General features: G+C 39.5%; 1 protein-coding gene across 3 annotated transcripts in view; it reads left to right on the top strand.

Moving 5' to 3' along the window:
- The window catches only part of LOC104606222 (uncharacterized), a 29,531-nt gene extending 8,007 nt beyond the window's left edge, over positions 1-21,524 (top strand). For 2 of the 3 annotated variants that reach the window (XM_088904278.1, XM_088904277.1), the window contains one exon: positions 18,895-21,524. In XM_088904278.1, the coding sequence (XP_088760404.1) occupies positions 18,895-20,802 (1,908 nt within the window). In that variant the 3' untranslated portion in view covers positions 20,803-21,524. The remainder of the gene's footprint in view (positions 1-18,894) is intronic. The other variant, XM_088904279.1, reaches the window with a different exon arrangement.
- The last annotated feature ends 638 nt before the right edge of the window (positions 21,525-22,162 follow it).

The following is a 22,162-nucleotide window of genomic DNA, read 5'->3' as shown; positions in this document are numbered from 1 at the left end:
TTAGCCACCATCAATTTGCAGATGATATAATTGTCTTTTGTGATGGCTGTGATGAAGGTAGCATGAGGAACATAAAGGAAATAGTCAATACCTTTGAAAGGGTTTCTAATCTAAGGGTGAATTGGGGAAAAGTTGTGTTGTAGTACTTAATATGATAGAGGATGAAGTTAAATTGTTGGAGGGGATCCTCAGTTGTAAGGTTAAAAACCGGGTCATTAGAATACCTTAGACTACCTTTGGGGGTCAACCTAAGAGCAAAAAGTTTCTGGAAACCTGTAGTGGAGAGATTTCCTATTAGGAAAAGGAACTACATCTTAATGGGTGGGAGAATAATCCTAATTAAATCTGCTTTGGCCAACTTACTCATTTATTACCTTTCCACCTTTTGTTGACCAGTTAAAGTGGCTAGGCAATTAGAAAAAATACATGAGGGACTTCTTATGGGAACTAGGGGATGAGAGAAAGGACCATTTGGTGAAGTGGGAGTAGGTGTGTAGATCCAAGAAATAGGGTGGGTTAGGTATTGGGAACCTAATTCAGAGAAACACAACTCTGCTAGGTAAATGGTTATGGAGGTTTCCCTAGAGAGAAACAAGCTATGGCACAGGATAACGAATATGACTTCCTCGTTTGTTACTAGCTAAACTGGATAATGTTTTCTTGGATCAAAATTCAGAGGACAATGGAATTTGGTCTCCCTCCTCTCATGGTGTTTTCTCTTGTGCTTCCTTTTTCAGCCTCCTTATATACTTTGATTCCTTGGGGGTGAACTTCCCAGTGAAAGAGATTTGGTGCAAGACTATCTCTTCTGAAGTTCAAGCATTATGTTGGGAAGTGTTCCTTGGAAAGATCAATACCTGTGGTATGCTGCAAAAATGAAGGCCTAACATGTGCCTCTCTCCTCATGTGTGTATGCTTTGCAAAGCTAGTGGTGAGACTATTTCTCATTACTAATCACATGCCTTTTTTTTTAATTGAAAATTTGATTTCATTAATCAAGCATAATAGAACTTTACAAGCTTCCCTTGGAGAGGCGCGAGGTGCAGCCTCTCCTAATCAATACAAAGGATCATAAAAACAGATTCCATAGCTGCCCAAAATAACCCATCTCTAGAGGACCCTTGTTTAGCAAGAGAGTCAGCCAAAGTCATCAAAGGAGAAGGAGCTGAAGGAGTCCAAAGATTTCAGCCAATGAATAGCCCTGGTTTGGATACAATCCAACGATTTCAGCCAATGTAAGGGATCTTTCCTTGCCTTGGCTACTAATCACATGTCCCTTTGTGCTTTGTGTTTGTGAGTATTTCTGATCTCTCTTTGGTTGTAGGTGGATTCCCCCTCAAGGTGTGGTAAGCCTATTCAGTCCCAGCTTCTTGAGGCAGCCAAAGAAGAGAGGGAGAATAATTTGGAGGGAAGTAAGGGCAACAGAGGTGTGGGCCATTTGGGAGGAATGAAACCAAAGAATCTTCAATGATAAGAGTAGGTCCAAGGATGAATTGATAGAAGGCTTAAAAGTCAGAGCTGCACATTGGGTAAAAACTTTGGAACTCTTTTGAATATTCTCAGTTAATGATATTGTAAGAACTTGGGCAGAAGTGGTGCAGACAAGGACACAGAAAGAAAGTGTGCATATGAATTGGAATTCACCAACTGACAACAGGATAAAGTTGAACTTTGATGATAGCTCCATGGGTAATCTGGGGAGGGCAGACATTGGGGGTATGTTCGGGAACCACTTAGGCTTGGTGGTGGCTATGTATTTTGGGTCAATTGGAGCTGGTAACTTGGTTAGAGTTGAACTGATGGCACTGCTGCAAGGACTAAGATTAACAAAACAGCTTGGAAAATGAGAGTTGGAAGTGAAAGGGGATTCAAAACAGGTCATATCTTGGACAAGAAAAAACAATTCAGCTCTTGGATTTACAAGCATGCCTTCAAGGAGATGGCCTACCTTTCGAGGGACCTCAATGCATGGGTTAGAAGAACTGCAAATGGAATGGCTGATGTATAGGCTAAACGAGGGGTCAGTAGACATCGGTTTTTCTTTTTCTTTTTTTTTTTGGGGGGGGGGGCAAAAGTATAGATCTTTGTATCCCGGTATAGTTGGAGTGCAGAGTGCTCCAGCATGTTAATATTACTTATTAGATCTTTGTATCCCGGTATAGTTGGGGTCTTTATATAGTTATTACTTATTAGTTCTTTACCCCCTTAATGTTAATATTAGAGGAGGCGTATGCATTATCTTTTGTATAGCAATGTACATATCCTTGTGTATACCTGTTTGGATTTAGTGTCTTCCATATTTTACCTTCTTCAGATAAAAAAGAAATTTCTAACAAATGTGGAACAATCATCGTGGAATATCACCAATATGAGGTACTTGTGGTTACTTTGCATTAGAGAAAGTTTTCATGAGAAAAGATGATTCCAAAAAAATAAAATGAAAACAAAAACAAAAAAGGCTCTTCACAAGGAAGTCTTGGCATTAGTGGAATTGATTATAACATCAAAGCATTATGGTAGTAGAAAAGATGTGAGTTAGCTAAGAACTTCCAAGTAGTCTATGCATCTATAAGTTTGGTCATGTGCATAAAATGAGAGAAAGTAGACTAAGATGGTTTATTCACGTGCATAGAAGATCACCCACAACACCTATAAGATGAAGTGATCTGTTACAAGTTGAAGGGGCTAGAAGGGCTAGGGACAGATGACAGACCAAAAAGGACACGGGTTGAAGTAGTAAGAAATGATTTAAACACATAATTTAACAATGGATACGGCGACAGACAAAATGGAATGGCAAAACAGGATTATGATGAAAGTTTGGACTTTGGATACAGCCTTCCTCACCAACCTTTGATATATTTCAAGCAGAGAGATACTTGATTTGAGATATGCAAAGTAGAAATCATGTAGTTTTCTTGCCCTTAGGTACATCATGATTTGATCTAGAAGGGTGAAATTAACAGATGGACCCAGTTGGCCTTAGGAATCTCTAGATGAGTTGGTGAGACAAGAAAACCAAACCCAATGTTTTCTGTATTTTGTTTACTGGTTTCCTTCTTGTTTAGGAACTGTACTTTTACTAAACTTCTTTTCAGTTGGAATACAAAGAAGAATCATTCTTTTCCCATTTATTATATATAATCTGTTTTCATGGAATTCGATTCTTATGGATGACATTAAAATTGCTTCTGAAACCAGTCCTGCAATTTATGACCTTGGACCAGCATTTTACATTTGTCTGAAATGATAGTATTAAGATTTGTTTTTTTTTTGGTTGATTTCCAGGTCTAACAGAATAATTAGATTATTTTTAGGAGTTTACTACTAAAAGAAAATAAAATGTGGGCTGAAGTGGTAAGACACGATGGCAGGATAAGATTGGTGTAGCTGACCAAAATAGTTTGTACTAATGCTGAGTTTAAGTTAGTTGAGAGAAAATAAAACAATTATAACCACCTTCCTGTTATTCTTGGTCCTCCCAAAGGATAGTGATCAGAATGTTAGTCCAGTATCAAAAATCAGAAGGAAAAGAAACAAGAGAGTTTTGGGTGTTAACAGGAAACAGTCCTTAAGAATTGTCTATAGTTATTATCTTTGAGACTAGTATGGGAAGGATCACCTCTAGAGTGAGCAATTTGTTCTGATGGATTCCAAGGTTGTTAGCCAATTCACATATCCGGGAGTGGAGTTCGGAGATGTGAATTATATTGTATATTTTTTATATTTATGTGGGGCTCTATTTCATTTTTTTTAATTGTGCTATTTGTATCTCAGAATGTTGCTCTCTTGGTTTGGGTCAATTCACATTTCTTTGTATTTAGGCCCTGTTTGTTTGCCGGTATTTAGTGGGGGGTAAGTTGACCACAATATCTGTGTTCATTTACTGCTATATTGGGTCCCACAGTTACCCGGGTAGCTGATACCCTCTTGTGAGGTGGGTAAATAATTTATCTGCACGCTTGTTGAAGCCAATAAGTGACCTCCCCTTCTCATCTCTCTCTTTACCCAGGTAACTGGTAGCGTACAAGGACACTGGAAATTTGCTTACCTAGGCAAGTTTTACTTGGGAAACACTTGCCCGGGTATTTATTGTATTTTGATCTTTAGTCAACTGTCCATCAATAATAGAATGGACTCTTTGGTTTGACTATATAGAGCGTTGTTATTTTGTTTGGGTCACTTTACTGGTGCTCTCTCTTTGTATTTATCCTATTTTGATCTTTAACGAACTTTCAGTTAAATGATAGAAAAGACTCTTTGATTTGACTACATAAGCAAAATGCTTTTTAGGTACTGAACCATAGTTGTCAAGGTGTCTAGGCAATTGTAGGTGACAGTGGAGTGCCTAGTTGCCTAGGCCTATGCAATAGAATCATACAAAGAAAAAACCAAATCCTAGGTTAGTTCCCTAATTTTACATGCCATTCGACATCCATGTAATTTGAAAAAGTGGCAATTCTCTTTACCAACAACAATAATTTTCCTCTGAGAACGTAGTAAACCATTGTGTATGAAAGACGATAGTATTTTAAATAATTGATTTTAATATCTCAAACACAACACTATATTATAATAAATATTTGATAGAGTAATTGCATGTTAGAAAATTATTAGCTACTAAGTAGTGCTATAATTGATTTCTCCTAACTGGTGTATTTTGTGCAAAGCGCAGAATGAGGACTGTTACCACTTATTTATTTCTTGTCCTTTTGCTGCTACCATTTGGAATTGGGTATTTGATTTGTTTGAGTGTAGGTGGAACTTGCCAGCTGAGGTAAATTTGCTGTTTTCCCCTTCTACCTTTGTGTGGACCACAAGAAGAGGGAGAGTCATGTTGAAGTGTATAAGAGCAGCTCTCCTTTGGACTATTTGGAAAGAGAGAAACTCCAGAATTTTTCAGGAGAAGGAAAGAAGTATTCTTAAGGTCAAAGAGTGTATTGTTACAAGGACTATTTTATGGCTTGTTGAGCAAGAGCAAGAGAAGAGAGGAAGAGAGGAAGAGAAGAGAGGAGAGGCGAGATGACTGAAAGCCCCAAAAAAGTACTGCAGGCGTGTGTAGTAGTTATTATTTATACTAGTCTGGTCGTACAACATAAAATATGGGGAAATTACAACAGTACCCTTGCGGTACTAAACCTATGTATTACAACATTTGTCAATACTCCCCCTCAAGTTGGAGCATAGATATCAATCATGCCCAACTTATCACAGAGATCATGATGTCTGGAATGGTTTAGCCCTTTTGTAAAGATGTCTGCAAGTTGGTTCTCAGAGCTGACATAGGGAGTACATACTTCGCCTGTGATGACTTTCTCTCTGATAAAATGCTTGTCAACTTCGATGTGTTTTGTTCTATCATGTAGCACTGGATTGGCAGCAATGCTTATAGCTGCTTTGTTATCACAGAATAGAGTCATAGGTTTGTCCATTGGGAAACCCAACTCACTCAACAGATTCTTTATCCACATACCTTCAGCTACTTCGTGGGCCATAACACGATATTCAGCTTCAGCACTGGATCTAGCCACCACGTTTTGCTTTTTACTCCTCCATGTAACAAGGTTCCCACCTATAAAGGTGCAGTAGCCACTAGTAGACTTTTTGTCACTTTGAGATCTAGCCCAATCTGCATCTGTATAAACTTCAACTTTCAAATGCCCATGCCTTTGAAATAACAAGCCAGCACCTGGAAACTTCTTTAGATACCAGAGAATTCTCTCTGCTGCTTCAAGATGAGAGGATCTAGGTGCATGCATGAACTGACTGAGGACACCAACAACATATGCAATGTCTGGACGAGTCATAGAAAGGTATAACAATCTCCCTGCAAGCCTCTGAAACTGTTTCACATCCTTGAGAGGTTCACCTTGGCTGTCACCTAATTTATGGTTGGGGTCAATGGGAGAGTCAATGGGCTTCACTTCCATCTTTCTAGTGTCCTGAAGTAAATCTAGGACATATTTCCTTTGAGAAATGAAGATACCCCTTTTTGATCGGGCAACTTCAATTCCAATGAAGTATCTGGCAGGTCCTAGATCCTTCACTTCAAACTGAGCGGCAAGAAAAAACTTCAACCTCTGAATTTCATCCTTCCAGTCACCAGTAACAATTATGTCATCCACATATACTATTAAGGCAGCAATTTTACCTTATCTTTTCACAAACAGTGTGTGATCTGATTGACATTGCTTGTATCCTTTCTACTGAACCGTAACATGGAATTTGCTGAACCAAGCTCTTGGTGATTGTTTTAGCCCGTATAAAGACTTCTTCAACTTGCACACCTTCTGTTCATTGCCTTGAGCCAGAAAACCAGGGGGTTGAATCATGTAAACTTCCTCTTCTAGGTCACCATTCAAGAATGCATTCTTGATGTCAAGCTGATGTAGATCCCAATCCAGATTAGCAGCAAGAGAGAAGAACTCTAAAGGACTTCATCTTGGCAACAAGGGCAAAAGTTTTGGATAATCAATTCCATACACTTGAGTAAATCCCTTTGCCACTAAGCGAGCTTTATACCTTTCCACCATTCCATCAGCCCTATGCTTGACAGTGAACACCCATTTACATCCAACTGGAACCTTTCCCTTAGGAGAATCAACAAGTTCCCATGTGCCATTTTTATGAAGGGCATTAATTTCTTCCTTCATGGCATTTGTCAATTTAGGTATTGAAAGAGCTTCTGCCACATTCCTGGGGACAGGGACACTGCCAATAGAGGTAAGGAAAGCACGACATGAGGGTGAAATGTTCTCATAGGAAACAAAGTTGGAAATGGGATGTTCAGTGGTGCACAATCTAACACATTTCCTGTGAGCAATAGGAAGGTCAAGGTCATTTGCAGCAGAGGAATCATTTTCAATAGAATCAGGAACATCATTGGGAGCCAAGTTACCTGAGTGGGTATGATCCTCCCCCGAGGAGTTTGATGGCACTGAAGGTACAACTTCTAGATTCTCCACAACTCTTGAATTTGGTTGGCCTTTGCGGCGACGAGAAAAGACACGAAAAGGCGGAGGATCAGGAAGAGAAGGGAGTTGAACCAGTTTCTCCTCATGCCTACACTCCCCCTGAGGAGAAACAGGAAAAAAAGGCTCATCTTCAAAGAAATATGCAAGGGATAGCAAGGGATAGCACGAGAATTTCCAAGAAACAGGATCAAAACAACGGTACCCCTTTTGAGTGAAGGAGTAACCAAGAAATATGCAAGGGATAGCACGAGAATCCAATTTCCCATGGGTGGGAGACAGATTTTGGACAAAGCACCGACAACCAAATACACGAGGAGGAATAGAAAGAAGGGGAGCCTTAGGAAAGAGAAGCTGATGTGGGGCTTTGTACTCTAACCAACGAGAGGGCATACGGTTTATGAGGTAAGTAGAACAAAGAACAACCTCAAGCCAAAAACGTTTGGGGACATTCATATGAAGTAGTAAACCCTGAGCCACTTCAAGGAGATGTCGGTTCTTCCGTTCGGCCACACCATTTTGTTGTGGTGTTCGGGCACAAGAGCTACGGTGAAGTGAACCACGCGAAGCAAAGAACTCCGTGAGATCACTATGGAAAAATTCTTTTGCATTGTTTGATTGAAAAATTTGGATTTCAGTCTGAAATTGAGTGAAGACCATCCGCTAGAAATCTTGAATAATTTTTGGTACTTCTTCCCTGGTTCGCATCGGATATACCCAAGTATATTTAGAATAATCATCAATGAGGGTAATGAAATACTTGTAGCCACTCTCAGACGGTAAAGTAACAGGGCCCCATACATCAGAATGAACAATGTGAAAAGGAAACTCAGATTTACTATTTTTCTGAAGAAAATGAGTTCTACAATGTTTACTTAACTGACACGTTTGACAAGAAAAATTGGAAACAAACATTGACTTAAACAGTTCTGGGAATACAACTTTCAAAGACTCAAAAGACAAATGACCAAGATGACAATGCCATAAATAAACTTTACTCTTACAAGACTGACTCAGAGACTCTGTAACATGAAGACCAGCCTTATTCTCCAGCATGTAAAGTCCATCAACCATACGTCCCCTACCAATCGTCCTCCCCGAGGTCAGATCCTGAATCACACAATGAGAAGGGAAAAAAGTCACGGAGCAATTTAAGGAATTAGTAACACTACTAATAGAGAACAAATTAATGGAAAATTTTGGAACATGAAGGACATCAGAAAGGGTAAGACCAAGAGGAAGAGAGAGGGTTCCTTGACCAGCTATGGAAGTGTATGATCCATCGGCTAGTCTCACCTTGTCTCTTCCAGAAAGAAGGTGATAGGTTTGAAAGTAAGAGGACGTACCAATCATGTGTTTTGACGCTCCAGAATCAATGATCCATGGAGAGTCAGGGGTGTGAGAAGCAACATGGAAAGCTGTGGCAGGGTTACCTGACGTAGATGCAAATGAGATAGATGGAGGAGCATCCATCTGGCGAATTGCTCTACCATAGAGCTCTAAATGGTCACGGAAGGAATTCACAATATCCTCCCTCGGGTCAGATCCGGTGAGATGTGTCTGAGTCACAGTAGAAATGGGGGCTGCTTCTCCCGAGTAACCATGTTGGTCATGTGGTATTTCTTTGTACCTTGCTGTTCAGACCTCTTATTCACATCTAAACCTTGCTTCTTAGTCAGATCTTGAGCCCATTTTGGTTTCCCATGAAAATCCCAACAGGTATCTTTGGTGTGTCGGGGTTTCTGGCAATGAGTTTACCACAATTTGTCCTTATCTTTTGTTTTTTTCTGGAGATCTCCTTTCCTGGAAGAAGATCCCACACGAGTAGAGACACCCCCTTTTGCTGCCAACACAACTGCATCCCCACCAGGGCTGTTCATCAAATTCCTTCTGCTCTCTTCAGATTGTACAAGAGTATAGACTTCCTGAATTGATAGAAGATCCTTGGAGCTGAGAATCTGTACTCTGATAGATTCATACATAGGATTCAGACCATGTAAGAAGGCAAACACTCTTTGCTGGGAAACAAGTTTCTTGTACATTTTGGCATCCTCATCACACTTCCAATCCACATTCTGGTAATGGTCCAACTCCTTTCAGACAGAAGTCAAGTCAAAGTAATATACTGATAAACATCTCTCCCCCTATCTACAAGTAGATGATGTTGCCTGCAGTTGATAGATCTTGGCATAGTGTCACAATTCTGAATATGTAGATTTTGCTTGTTCCCAGATCTCATTTGCGGTTTCCGCCCACATGAAATTCTTCCTTATTTGAGGTTGCATGGAAACCAAGAGCCAAGACATAACCATACTATTCTCCTGATTCCATCTATCATATTCAGCATTCCTAGAGGGTGGTTCTTTGATTCTCCCATTAATATAGCCTATCTTCCCCCTTGCAGTGATGTATAACTTGATCCCTCTTGACCACTCTAGGTAATTTAAACCATCAAGAGGGACAACAGCCATAGGAAAGGATAGGTCACCCCCACCCATTCCATTCAGCATTGAGGAAACTCCAGATGTGGCTGAATCTTCACTACTCATGATTTCGGGTTTAAGAGAAGACAGCAACCAAAGAAGGAGTACTGCCTTACAGAGCTGTTACAGAAACAGGTCCTTATGACCTTCAGTCCACAAAAGAAAGAACACTTGCTGTTTCAGCACACAACCAGGTCCTTCTGACCTACGGTTTCACTGGGAGCCAAGATCAAACACTGCTGTTGCAGCACTTGAACAGGTCTGTATGACCTACGATTTTGTAGGAATCCAAAAAAAAAAACAACACTGCAGTTGCAATACATAACCAGGTCTGTATGACCTACGATGTTACAGAAGTCATATGACCCTCAAACAGAATGGAAAATACAAGGTGAAGTTCACCACACACCTAATCGGCAGACCTGGTAGCTGAACAGTCAATCAACAGGGTAGCCGAACAGTCAATGGAAAATACAATACCAACTTCAGGGCATCAACAGTCCATCAAAGGGTGCAAAGAAATACAAAAACAAAATCCAGTTGAATACCAGGGCACCCGAATAGTAGATGAACAGTACCTTCTTGAACATCAGATGATAGCCTCTCTGTAAACCAGAACTTCCTCTACGAACATCAGATGATAGCCTCTCTACAGTCAAACAGACAATGGATACAACTTCTGGGCTGGAAGATGAGAAGTCTCTATAACTAGAACCCTTTTCTGCGCTGGAAGATGAAAAGTCAGGCAGGCATCTTCTTGCATAAGGTCGAACTGAGCACAACAGATTAGCAGTTCGATGGATACAGCTCTGGGGGATGAAGAGACTAACTGCTCGACATTGAACACAACAGATTTTCTTGACACCACCCTTCAGGCCTGGACGACTTGCTCTGATACCATGTTGAGCAAGAGCAAGAGAAGAGAGGAGGAAGAGAGGAAGAGAAGAGAGGAGAGGCGAGAGGACTGAAAGCCCCAAAAAAGTACTGCAGGCGTGTGCAGTAGTTATTATTTATACTAGTCTGGTCGTACAACATTAAATATGGGGAAATTACAACAGTACCCTTGCGGTACTAAACCTGTGTACTACAACATCTGTCAACATGGCTGAAATCCTTAAAGCTCTTTGAAGATTATTCCTTTGAGGATTTAATGAGGAATTGATCTGCAGTTGCCTCACTTCCTCTACGAAGCCTAGAGTCCAAGTAACTTGGACTCTGCCAATGGAGGGTTTTATTAAGCTGAACTTTGACGGAAGTAGTCAGGGTAACCCAGGACCGTCTGGGATTGGTGGTGTACTGAGAGATGAGGACAGCAACATTATTGCCTTTTTTTCGGGACCGATGGGAATAGGAGACTCTGTGAGGGCTGAACTCCTAGCTGCGGCACAGGGGGTACAGATTGCCTATCAACTCGGAGTGCAAAACTTAATAATTGAAGGAGACTCCAAGGTGGTAGTAGGATGGTTGGCTGACCCCGGTACTGTCACTTGGAACTTTAAGGATATTTTAAAAAAGGTTAAATGGCTATTGAGGGGTATGACATTTAGAGTTCAGTGGCTGGGTAGATTGGCTAATGCCTTGGCTGATTATCTTGCTAAACAAGGGGCTACTCGGGTTTCATTGTTTTGGGCTTCATTGTAATTTTCTTTTTCCTTTGTTATGTTCTTTAACTAAAGGGTTGATGGTTTCTTCCATCTCCCCTCTTTAAAGGGGAGGTAGCATCTCGTGCCTCTCCCTAAGTTGCACTATCTTTGACATTGATTTAATAAATCTGAATATTCACTGGTAAAAAAAAAAGTAATGCTATAATTTTATACTAATAAAAAATTTAAGAGAGAGAGAGAGTAAAAGAAAAAGGAACAGAGCCCTTTTTCTATTTACTATGTTTATGAGAGAGATTGTAGAAAAAAGAGTAAACTCTTTACTGCTACCTTTCTTTATTTCTCTTCTTAAGACATTTGCATCTTTTATTTTGGGAAATTGTCTAAAACTCACCATGTCAGTAAGTTTTTATTTTCCAAAACTCACCTTCCGTTAGTGCACCGTTAATGCTTCTTAACAGAGGTGTCCATGTCAGCATAAATAACAGTTTTCATGACCAAATTACCCTTGAATGGTGAGTTAGAGGAAAAATGGTCTTTTTCAGTTTTCAGTTTTCTTCTTTTTTTGCATTTTTAATGTTTTGTTATAATTTCCAATGTTTTTTTTTTTATAATTTCTGTTTTTTTTTAATTTTCTATTTTCTACAATCTATAAATTTTCCTGTATTTTTGTTATTTATTTACAATTTCTGTGTTTTTCTATAATTTTTGGTGTTTTTTCTACAATTTTTATTTTCTGATTTTCTTTTTCAATTTCTATAGTTTCTATAATTTGAAAATATTTTTTTATTTAGTTTGCAATTTGTATAATCTTTTATATTTTTTGTAATTTCTATGTTTTTATGTATTTTATATTTGAAAATATTTTTTTGAACTTTTCCTTTTTTTCATGTCTAAATATTAAAATGGTAATATATTAACACCCGCTAATTTATTTTGTATATATTTTATGTTTTTCTATGAAGGTTAAAATGGTAACATATTAACACCCGTTAGTCTCTTTAACGTCAAGTTAGTGACATGGTGAGTTTTAGACATTTTGAAAAGTTGTGGTGAGTTTAAGAGATGCTGAAAACTCATGGTGAGTTTTAGACAATTTTCCTTTTATTTTTGATGATAAATTTCTTAAACAAATCATATATAATATAGAGGCCATTATCCAATGTTGGCCCTAGCTATTTGGGCGGGGTAGACTGGGCACAATCCTAAACTTTGGCATTTATTTATTATATTTTTGGCACAAAGTGGCAGCCCTCAAACTCAAACCGATGCTCTCATGCTTACCAACCTGAGATTTTACCGCTAAACCAAGTAATAGCCCTAAACATGAATAGAATGTATTAACATACATTCTATCATTGATAATCTGTAGTGATAATATTGATAAATCATCATCATCATCCAAGCCTTATCTCAACTATATGGGGTTGGCTACCTGAATCCTGTTTTGTCATTCCATTTTGTTTAATGTTATATCCCTTGTTAAATTACGAGTGTTTAAATCATTTTTTGCCCATGTCTTTTTTGGTCTACTGTAGCCCTTCTAGCATCTTCAACTTGCAACAGATCACTTCTTATGGGTGCTGTCAGTGGTCTTCTATGCATGTGGCCAAACCATCTTAGTCTACTTACTATCATTTTATCACCTATTGGAGCTACTCCTAGGTTCCTTTGTATAACTTTGTTTCTGACCTTATCCTTTCTAGTTTTCTACTCATCCATCTCAGCATATGCTTTTCTGCCACACTCATTTTTTTGGACATGTTTCTTGACTACCCAACACTCTGCTCCATACAGCATAGCAGGCCTTACAACTGTTCATATATATAGCTGCCCAAGTGCCCAACATTCTGCATGTGATTTTTGTTGCCTAGAGGGCCATGTAGTCACCTAGATGGGTGCCATTTTTTCCTAAGGCATGGAATTTAGGTTAGGTATGCAACCAAGACTGAGGGTGACATGATATTCCCAAGTCCCAATTAAACATGGTACAACCATGTGATCATCTTCATCATTTCTCTTCAGGTCACTTGGGTTCCAGGTGGCAGATTGTTGCACTCTGAATCTGGTCTGAAGTTAAAGCCTTTTTCTCTCTGTAAACAGAGTGCTCTCAAGCATGTGAAGCCTGAGCATATCATGAGGCAATGGTTAATCAAGCCTGAGCATATCATGAGGCAATGGTTAATCAAGCCTGAGCATATCATGTCAATCATGTGATCACATATTACGATGCAATCAAGTCAGATATTTAGGCAGTGTTTCAGGGCTTGATCTGTGGGTATGGCCCAAACATGTTCAACAACTAATCTCTTTGAGGTGCCACCATGGCAGGGCCAAAAAGGAGACATGCTCTCCAAATTGAAATATATAAATTGTATACAATTAAACAAAAATGGAGCAAGATGTCATATTGGAAATTGCAGGCTGCGTTGCATTCTCTTCACTAAGGGGATTTCAAGATAAGTTTGTTAGTGGAGAAACCGTGTAAGGCCTCAAACCTCAAAACTCACACCAATCTTCAACTAAGGGCACAACAATAATAAATATTACACTGAAATTATAGATTTAGTTCATCCTTCTCATAGAAGTGGTTTACTTGGAATTTTCACATGAAATCTAAGAACAAGAAAATGTGTAGCAAAGGTGGATTAGTGCTTAGCCAATGCCAAGTCCCTTTCCTTCAGTGTAAGATCAAGAAGGAAGAAATTTGAGGATAGCCATCCATATTCTCCATTTTTCTTACCCAATAGCCTAAGAGGATGAAGTAGATAGAGGCATGGAGCCAACACTTGAAATTCCATTAAGGATTTTGGAAGAGGAACTCTCAGCTTGGTAGAGTTATGAGGAACCAATGTTTTAAAATGCGGAGGCGTGAGGCATTGTTCAGAACACAAGAGGCGTAAGCCTCTTTTTTTCCTTTTCTTTCATTTTTTCCTTCCTTTCTTTCTTTCTGCATGACGTGTATGAGACGTGCCAGAGACACACAAATCATGCAAAAGGTGTTTGAGGTGTACACCTCCAGCATACGCCTTAGAGCATTTTGAGTGCGCCTCGCCTCTAGGCATATGCCTCAAATGCCTTTAAAAACATTGTAAGGAACATGGTAAATCTATCTTCTAAGAATCTCAATTGCTTCAGCAACCTTAGTTGTTGGAGTATCTTAATTGCATTTTGTTAAATTTTCAAAGCTGAAAAAGTCATATCTCGATCTGATTGAAATTTGTAATCAAACTCATTTGATAGCATAATTTGAGAAAATATATACACTATTTATAACTTCACTTTTAACAACTAAGCATAGAACATTTGAGACTATGAATAGTAGTAGAAAATGTCAAAAGAGGGTTATGTGTATGATGTTGAGAATTTAAAGTGCTAAAGTCAATGCAATTATTAGAAGCTTATTCACAAATTTTTTAAATGGTATTTGGTGATGAAGTTTGTTTTAAAATTGGTGTGTGTCAATGGATTGGGTACCATGAACTAAAGATACCAAGGTGACACCAAGATGTGGACAAGCAGTCAGCCTTAAAAAATTAAAAAAAGAGAAGCACTTATTGAGGAAGCAAGCCACACTATACAGAAAGATCTTCCATCCCCGATGTGACTAAGCCATTTATTACTTCAAAAGATAATAGAGAACTTTAAGCTCATATAACAGCCCTTGGAGAGGCACAAGCTGCAGCCTCTGTCAACTGATTACAAGGAAACTAGAAAGAAAAACAAGCATTACAGCTAAACCCAAAACAAGATTACCCTATTTTCCTAGGGATGGCATTTTTTCCCATTTCCCCGATTCCCGCTGGGATCCACCCCAAATGGGGCGGGGATGGGGATGATTTTCCCCCTACGGGGACGGGGATGGGGAAATTTTCATCCCCGTTGGTGGGGACGGGGAGAGCACTCCCCACCTGTCGGGACCCCAACCCCCGCCCCACGGGGACCCCGATCCCTGCCCTGTGGGATCCATGCTAATATGTACGCATACTTTTATATATGTGTATGTATGTATGCATATTAATATTTTTAAAAATATGGTTGAATATGATTAATATCCTCAGGGTTCTTCAACCACCCCACCACCACCTTGGAATCCCCTTCAATAATGTAGAGAACACTGATGTGGGCCCCACTGCTGCGAGAGAAAAATTAGGGTTTCAACTGTAGGTCTGAAGTAAGTGCTCAGCTGCACTCTCCAAGTAGTCCGCACAAGTGGGACTTGTCGTAGGGCAATATGAAACCCTAAAAACTAATCACCTCTGAGGGAGGGGGGGTTCGGCCCAACAGTCAAACCCTAGAAACAAACTTAAACACAGTTCGGCAAGCCAAACCCTAGAAACAAACTTGAACACAGTTCGGCCCCTCTTTCTAGATAGGTCCAACCTATCTCGACTGATTGCAGTCTCTGAAACTCAATAAAAAAAAACTTACTTATGTACTTCGGTTTACTGTCTTCTAGGGTTACCTGAACCCTAACCTTCGCTGCTTCTTCCTGATTACCAACTCTCTGCAAGCCGCGGCAAGTCTTCAACTGCTGCGAACCTCTCCTGGTAATCTCCAAGATTCAGCCCCCGAAAACTTCTTCAAAGCTTCCAGCCCTAGCTAGTCCTCATGTGGTCGGCTGGACTAGACACACATGAGAAGCCCTAGATAGGCTCTGATACCAAGTAGAAGATCAAGACTGTAATCAGTCCTGAATCCTAATAGGTTTTAGGTTTACAAAACAGAAGAAAAGTGAGAGAAATGAGAGAGAATAGAAGAGAAACAGGAGAACACAAGTGGTTGAAAGGAGGGACAGATTCTAACAGATCTGCCGCCGCCACTCCCTTAATATTTATAGGTTATGTTTAGTACATAATGGAAATGACAAATCTGCCCTTAGTACTTACATAATAAATAAAGTAAATAAAAGCTGAAATAAATAACAACTGAATTAACAAACTGACTCAAACTGACACTACTATAACTGAAACAAATAACTACACTGCTGTCCTACGAACACAGTGGGGACCACTGCAGTGGGGCCCACATCAGTGTTCTCTACAAATAATAAGCTATGCTACACCCAGTTGATTTGCAAATTGCACTCCTTGTAAGGCTGCTAGTAGTTCTCTACTCAAGGGACTTGAGTAGATAAGTACAACCTCTCCAACCACGTTTCTCAAGACCCCCCATCCCAGAGCGCCTGGATTGCCCTGAATACTCCCATCAAAGTTCAGCTTTAGTGAGCCTTTAGGCGGTGGAATCCATCTTGTAACTGCCTTGGTCTTCCTAGATGAACATCTTGCTACTGCTGACCAATTTCTCCATAAACTTGAAAAGGAGAAATGATGGAATGGTTCAAAGGTCTTTAACCAATGAATTGCCCTATTCAACACATAATCCTTTACATCTTGGCTACTCCTCTCCTTCTCTTGGAAGATTCTGGTGTTCCTTTATTCCCATATTGTTCATAGCAAGGCTGCTCTAGCACATCTTACATAATTCTCCTTCTTTTTTTAGGTCAACTGAAGGTAGAAGGGTTAAATCATGCAAAATTTTGCTGGCATGTTCCACCTACACCCAAACAACGAAAAAAAAAGCCAATCTTATAATTCTGCAGAAAAAGGACAGGACATCAATAGATGGTAACAATCCTCCCCATGAAGTCTACAAAGAGTATACTAGTTGGGTGAAATACAAAGGAAAGGTCTTCTCTTTTGTAGGTTATCTAAAGTGTTCACTTTCCCATGATACGCTTCCCAACAAAACACCATTATCTTAGGGGGAACCGGCCTAGACCAAATTTCCTTTGAATGGAAAACATATCGAGAGGAAAACTGACAAGGGGACTTAAAAAGAAGCACAAGAGAAGGTCCTTTTGGACTTGTGAACCCAAATCCTGTTGTCTGGCTTAGAAGGATCCAAATAAACTTGATTCAAGAGACAGAAAATTAGAGAGAGAATCAATGTGAAAAGTGAAGGGAAAAGCTCCTTTAAAGGGGTATTTCCAACCCAAACATCCTTCCAGAACCAGACAGTGTTTCTAGAACAAACGTCATACCTGACATACCTGAGAAACTGAGGAAGAACAATGTGAATGGCTTTCTGAGGTGTTGCCAAAGTGGCCTGCCCTGATACACCAACATCCCACCCATTCTCTAAACTGCCATGAATACTTCCCACCATTTCATGCCATAACCTCTCTCTCTCTCTCTCCAAAGGCCACCACCATAACCATTTCCCCAATAATGCTTGGGATCCATCTAACTAACCCAAGCATTCAGCCTTTCTAGAGACTTCCTAAACTCAATTATGAAGTGTGCCAAATGCCATGGATCACTTCCCACTTTTAACACTAATCCACTGATGAGAATGGCATTGGGAACTAAAGAAGACCTACAAACAGAAATGAATACTGATGTGGGAAAGGAGACATGGCACTTCATTTTATGAAATCCCAGATATAGATATGAATGAGAATCCTGTCCAGTTTTTGTTTGCCATGCCTCTACACCGAGTATTTTGCTAAGCTATATTTCTTTTTACTTACAACAGATCATAAAGAAATTTTTTTTTTTTGATAATTTTAATATATGTGGACTTTCTTATGGTGATACTTGTTTAAAACATACCATTGATATACTTTTGTTGGCTAAATGAAGGGAATTGTTATTATTTATGAGCCCAGATAATAATAAATAGTAAAATAGGCAAGGAACATGTATTATGAATGTGTAAATGGAGTACCCAGGTGTCAAATCAGTATCATGGGTCTAAAGAGGGAGAAGATGTTGATGTTTTTGGATATTATGTATTTTCATTTTCGCCAGAGTTACTTGTCAATAACATAATGGATGTGATTATGAATTTAATGGTTTTGATGTCAAGGCATTAAACTTATGTTCAATGATAACAAAAGCTATAATCACAGTTACAACTATATTGCATACATAAAACATGCAAATCTGTAAGCAATAAGAATAAGGTTCACTGAGTGCATTGTAAAATGTACCAAGAATGTGAAAATTAATAATAAAAGCCTCTTGCATCTGGGAACCACAGGATCTGTAGATGGGCCAACTCCCATTCTTGTGATGCGTCTCATATTTATGGGTAGGTTTGGGATCCACCATTTGACATTTCCCACCTAATAGATTATCTAGGTTAAAAGGATATTGATAAAGGACTTTAGTTACCTGTTTATACTTTTAAGCTTTTTGGTGCTAATGCCATTTCTTTCTTTCTTTCATTTTAGTCACCACTAAGATGAAACAGTAAAATGGATTGTTTGGACTATCTCTTTAAGCTGATTTTCATCTCCCAAGCAGGGCCCTTGTAGTAATTTTCCAATCCTTGAAAGTCAGGGGGTTCCAGGGTATTCCAGAGGACCTACTGCCCATGTTCCGACAAATTCCCAATTATGGAAAACTGAAGTACCATAGAGATAATGGATGACAACAACATGCTATGATGAACATGCCATCTGACATTTATACTATATTGATATCATTACTTTTGTTAACTTGAACAAACATGAGCATATACAGTTTCTGTACAGTAAAGCATGGGAAAACCAAATTTTGGCCTATTCCAACATTTTTCAAATGTCTGATGGTTAAAACCATATTTGCCAAATTTCATTGTCCAAGACTCTATTGTTGCCATTCTTTGTTATTTATCTTTGTTTCTGCAAATTTTTTTGAGTGATTCCTTATTGCAAATGCATGAATCTTTGCCATGAACTTGTAAGTACTGCTTCTATTCAGCAAATATTGAGCTTGTAATTTTACAGCTACCCTTTCTATCTTTTTAACAAACTCTGCTCCTGTCTCCATGTAAATGGTGACCAATTGGCAGGTCTCTAAGACATTTGGAGAGGGAAAATTCTCATTAGAAGAATATGTCTCCACTTTAAAGGATATAGTTGGCATGAATATTCTTATTGAAGCTATAGGAGTTGGTAAAGAGAAACATGACCTCACTGGGATTATGATGGAGCCTTTAAAGACCAATCAGGTTATCTCTACTCGTGCTGAAATACCAATTGGCAAGGCATGCTCCTCTCTTACATCTGGAGACATCATCAAATTTCTAACTGGAGACTTCAGATTAAGCAAAGCTCGGTCAAATGATCTATTCTGGGAAGCTGTTTGGCCCCGTTTGCTAGCAAGGGGCTGGCATTCTGAGCAGCCTAAGGATCATGGTTTTGCTGGCTCTAAGCATTCCTTGGTATTTCTTGTACCTGGTGTCAAGAAGTTCTCAAGAAGGAGACTTACTAAAGGAAATCACTACTTTGATTCTGTTAGTGATGTCTTGAGCAAAGTTGCATCTGAGCCATGGCTTCTTGAGCTTGAGGTTGAAGCAGTTAGAGGCAATGGAAGCAAGGAAGAATATGGATGGGAGACAGAAACCAAATTGGACCAAGATTGTCCATCCAATCGTCAACGCCATTGTTATCTTCGACCACGATTACCAAATTGTAATTCAGATCTCATGAAATTTACAGTTGTCGATACCAGCATGGTTCATGGAGAAGGACCATTCAAGGTGAGAGAACTGAGAAATTTACCCGTCGACATGACTAATACTTCCATTCCCACAAGTCTTTCAAGAGAAACTGATGAGGATAGCTCTGAGGAGCCAACAGATGAGCCAGATTCTGCTGATATGTTGTCAAATGATCAAGCAAATACCAACACTTCCAGCCCAATGACGGTTATCTTTGACAAGGGAGTGCACTCTGATTTGTCAGATTGTGTGCTTAGTGTTTCGGTGCAGGAGAAGCTAATGAATAACCCAGTTCCTATGAATTTCCCAGAGAACAATCACAAGGATCTGTCTGTCCATATGTCTAATAACAAGCATCAGAGGAAGAACCAATTTAGCCGGAGAGTGAAACCTGGTCACTCAAACTATTTAGCTCCTGTCACAAAACGGCGGAGATTAACTGCTTGTAGTCGCAGTTTAAACAATTTCTCTGTAGCTCCAGGACAGGAGGAGCCCCATTGCCAGTCAGACTCACCTGATGGAAGTGAAAACATGGTTTCTCAAATGGGTATGTCTCTGGATAAGGCATCATCTACTAGCTCTTCTGCTAAAGACAATCCAGATGAGTGTTGCGATGGCATCTGCAAAGGCATTCTTGGTCAGAACTATTTCGGTACAGAACTACCTCATGAGAAACCTGAACCCCGGACTTTGATTGACCTGAACCTACCCCATGTCCCTCCGGATTTTGAAATTGATGAGCCCTTTGTCATGGAGGTGACAGACAGCCAGGATGACCCAAATGCAAGGAGGTCATCCATTCCATCTGAAAGACAGCACATGGAGGAGTCAGAGGTGTTACAAACCTCAAACAACATTGCTACCACAGAAGAGCAGCCTATTGCAAATGCTAGGAGGCAGAGCACTAGAAACCGGCCATTGACCACTAGAGCCTTGGAAGCTCTTGCTTCTCGTTTCTTTAACACTAAACGGAGGAAGAGGAGCCCTGATGCTCTGTCGCATGAGAACTCAATATCAAGAGCTTCCAGGCGGAACCGAGGCAAGGTCAGAGTTTCTGGGAATTCTGGTGGTGTTTCTACTAAGACTGTGAATTCCAAGGCAGAGGAGGCATTGGTTGATGGTGAGTCTAATACTAACACAATCATGATTGACAAGTCTCTTCAGTCTGAGAGGAAAGGAGTTCACGAGTTATTAGGGGTCCTTAGTCCTCCCTATCCTCCTGAAGTAATGATGTGTAAAGATGATTTATCTGGTTAGGTGGTGATATTCTAATTTTCAATGGGATTGAAGATGCAACAGTTTAGGATGCTCTTTAAAGTGGTCCCAGTAGTTAGCAACTTGGCATGCCTATGAGCATGTTATCACTATGTTTAACCAGTTATCTGGGGGCATCACCATTTTTGGGATGCTCTCATGATTCATTAATTTGTAGGAGTATGGATATCTTTGTCACATTTCCAACTTACTCCCATAGGGCTGGTGTGGTAACTTGAATGTTGCAAAGAGTCATGACATAGTGGCATGCAGGTTGTCTACAAAGATGTAGCAACAAGGAGGTGACCACGAGGAACAAGAAAGATAAGAGGAGATTTAAGGAGAGGCATTTTTCAGGCAAGAATTGACAGATCTGTCATTTCCCTTCTGTAAAGTTGACTTGCAGTCATTGTGAAAGGGGTCTGAAAGGTTGCTGGATGGCAAAGTTGATTTTCATGATGATGAGGAAGATTAAATTTTGATTTGGTAGGTTTTGTTTGTATTTCTGCAGATGTTTGGCCTCATTATACAAGTGGACATATATAATTTATTCATTCCTGCAATGTTGTAGTTTATTTATGTTCTGATGGCTTCCATCTATTATGGATCAAAGCTTCTGCACTTTCCCTTTTTATCCCACTTTGTATGTATTCTTACTGCAGCAAAGGATCCAAGACATGAACTTGCTGATCAATTCATTCTATCAGATACCTTTAACAAACCAATAGTCATTCTGTCAAAAAATGAAAAAAAGGCCAATGGCCTCTCATAGCTTTCTTCATTCTAACAGGAACTTCGTTCCTTTTCCTTTAGCCGATCCCATATGGTTGGGATGAGGCTTTAGTCTTTGTTTAGTTGAGTTGAGATACGGACTGCATCTCATACAGTTGAGAATTTAATACAAAATCATCATTGTTACTAATATAGATTTCACCAGTTTGGGTGCCACACTCACTTTCCAAAATGCATTTGGGCTTAAAACTTTTTATTTTTTAACTACAGGCTCAGGATGATAACAAATTGAACTTGGAAATGTAGCAAATTGTCATTCAAAACTTTATAAATCAACGCCACGTATTCAAGGAATAACAATGAATCAAAGTATTAAACCTTGATACTCGGATTCACTAGCCAACCTCAGGAAGCCATAGTGGAGAAATTTTGGCTTAAATGACCTTTCCAAGGAGGCAACACTCATCTACAAAGTGGAATACAGATGGATATTTCCAAATATAGATGAAGTTAATTTTGACGCTTCGAGGAAATCTGATGGTAGCTGTGCCTATGGATGTATTGCCCGAAACCATCAAGGAAAGATCATCAGAATAGTGTCAAACACTATTAGGAAGACATCAATAACGAT

The sequence above is a fragment of the Nelumbo nucifera genome, chromosome 4 (genome assembly GCF_055504915.1).
Source record: "Nelumbo nucifera cultivar China Antique chromosome 4, China Antique-T2T, whole genome shotgun sequence".
Classification (NCBI taxonomy): Eukaryota; Viridiplantae; Streptophyta; class Magnoliopsida; order Proteales; family Nelumbonaceae; genus Nelumbo; species Nelumbo nucifera.
The sequence above is the reverse complement of the archived record's forward strand: the minus strand, read 5'-3'. Positions and strand labels throughout refer to the sequence as shown.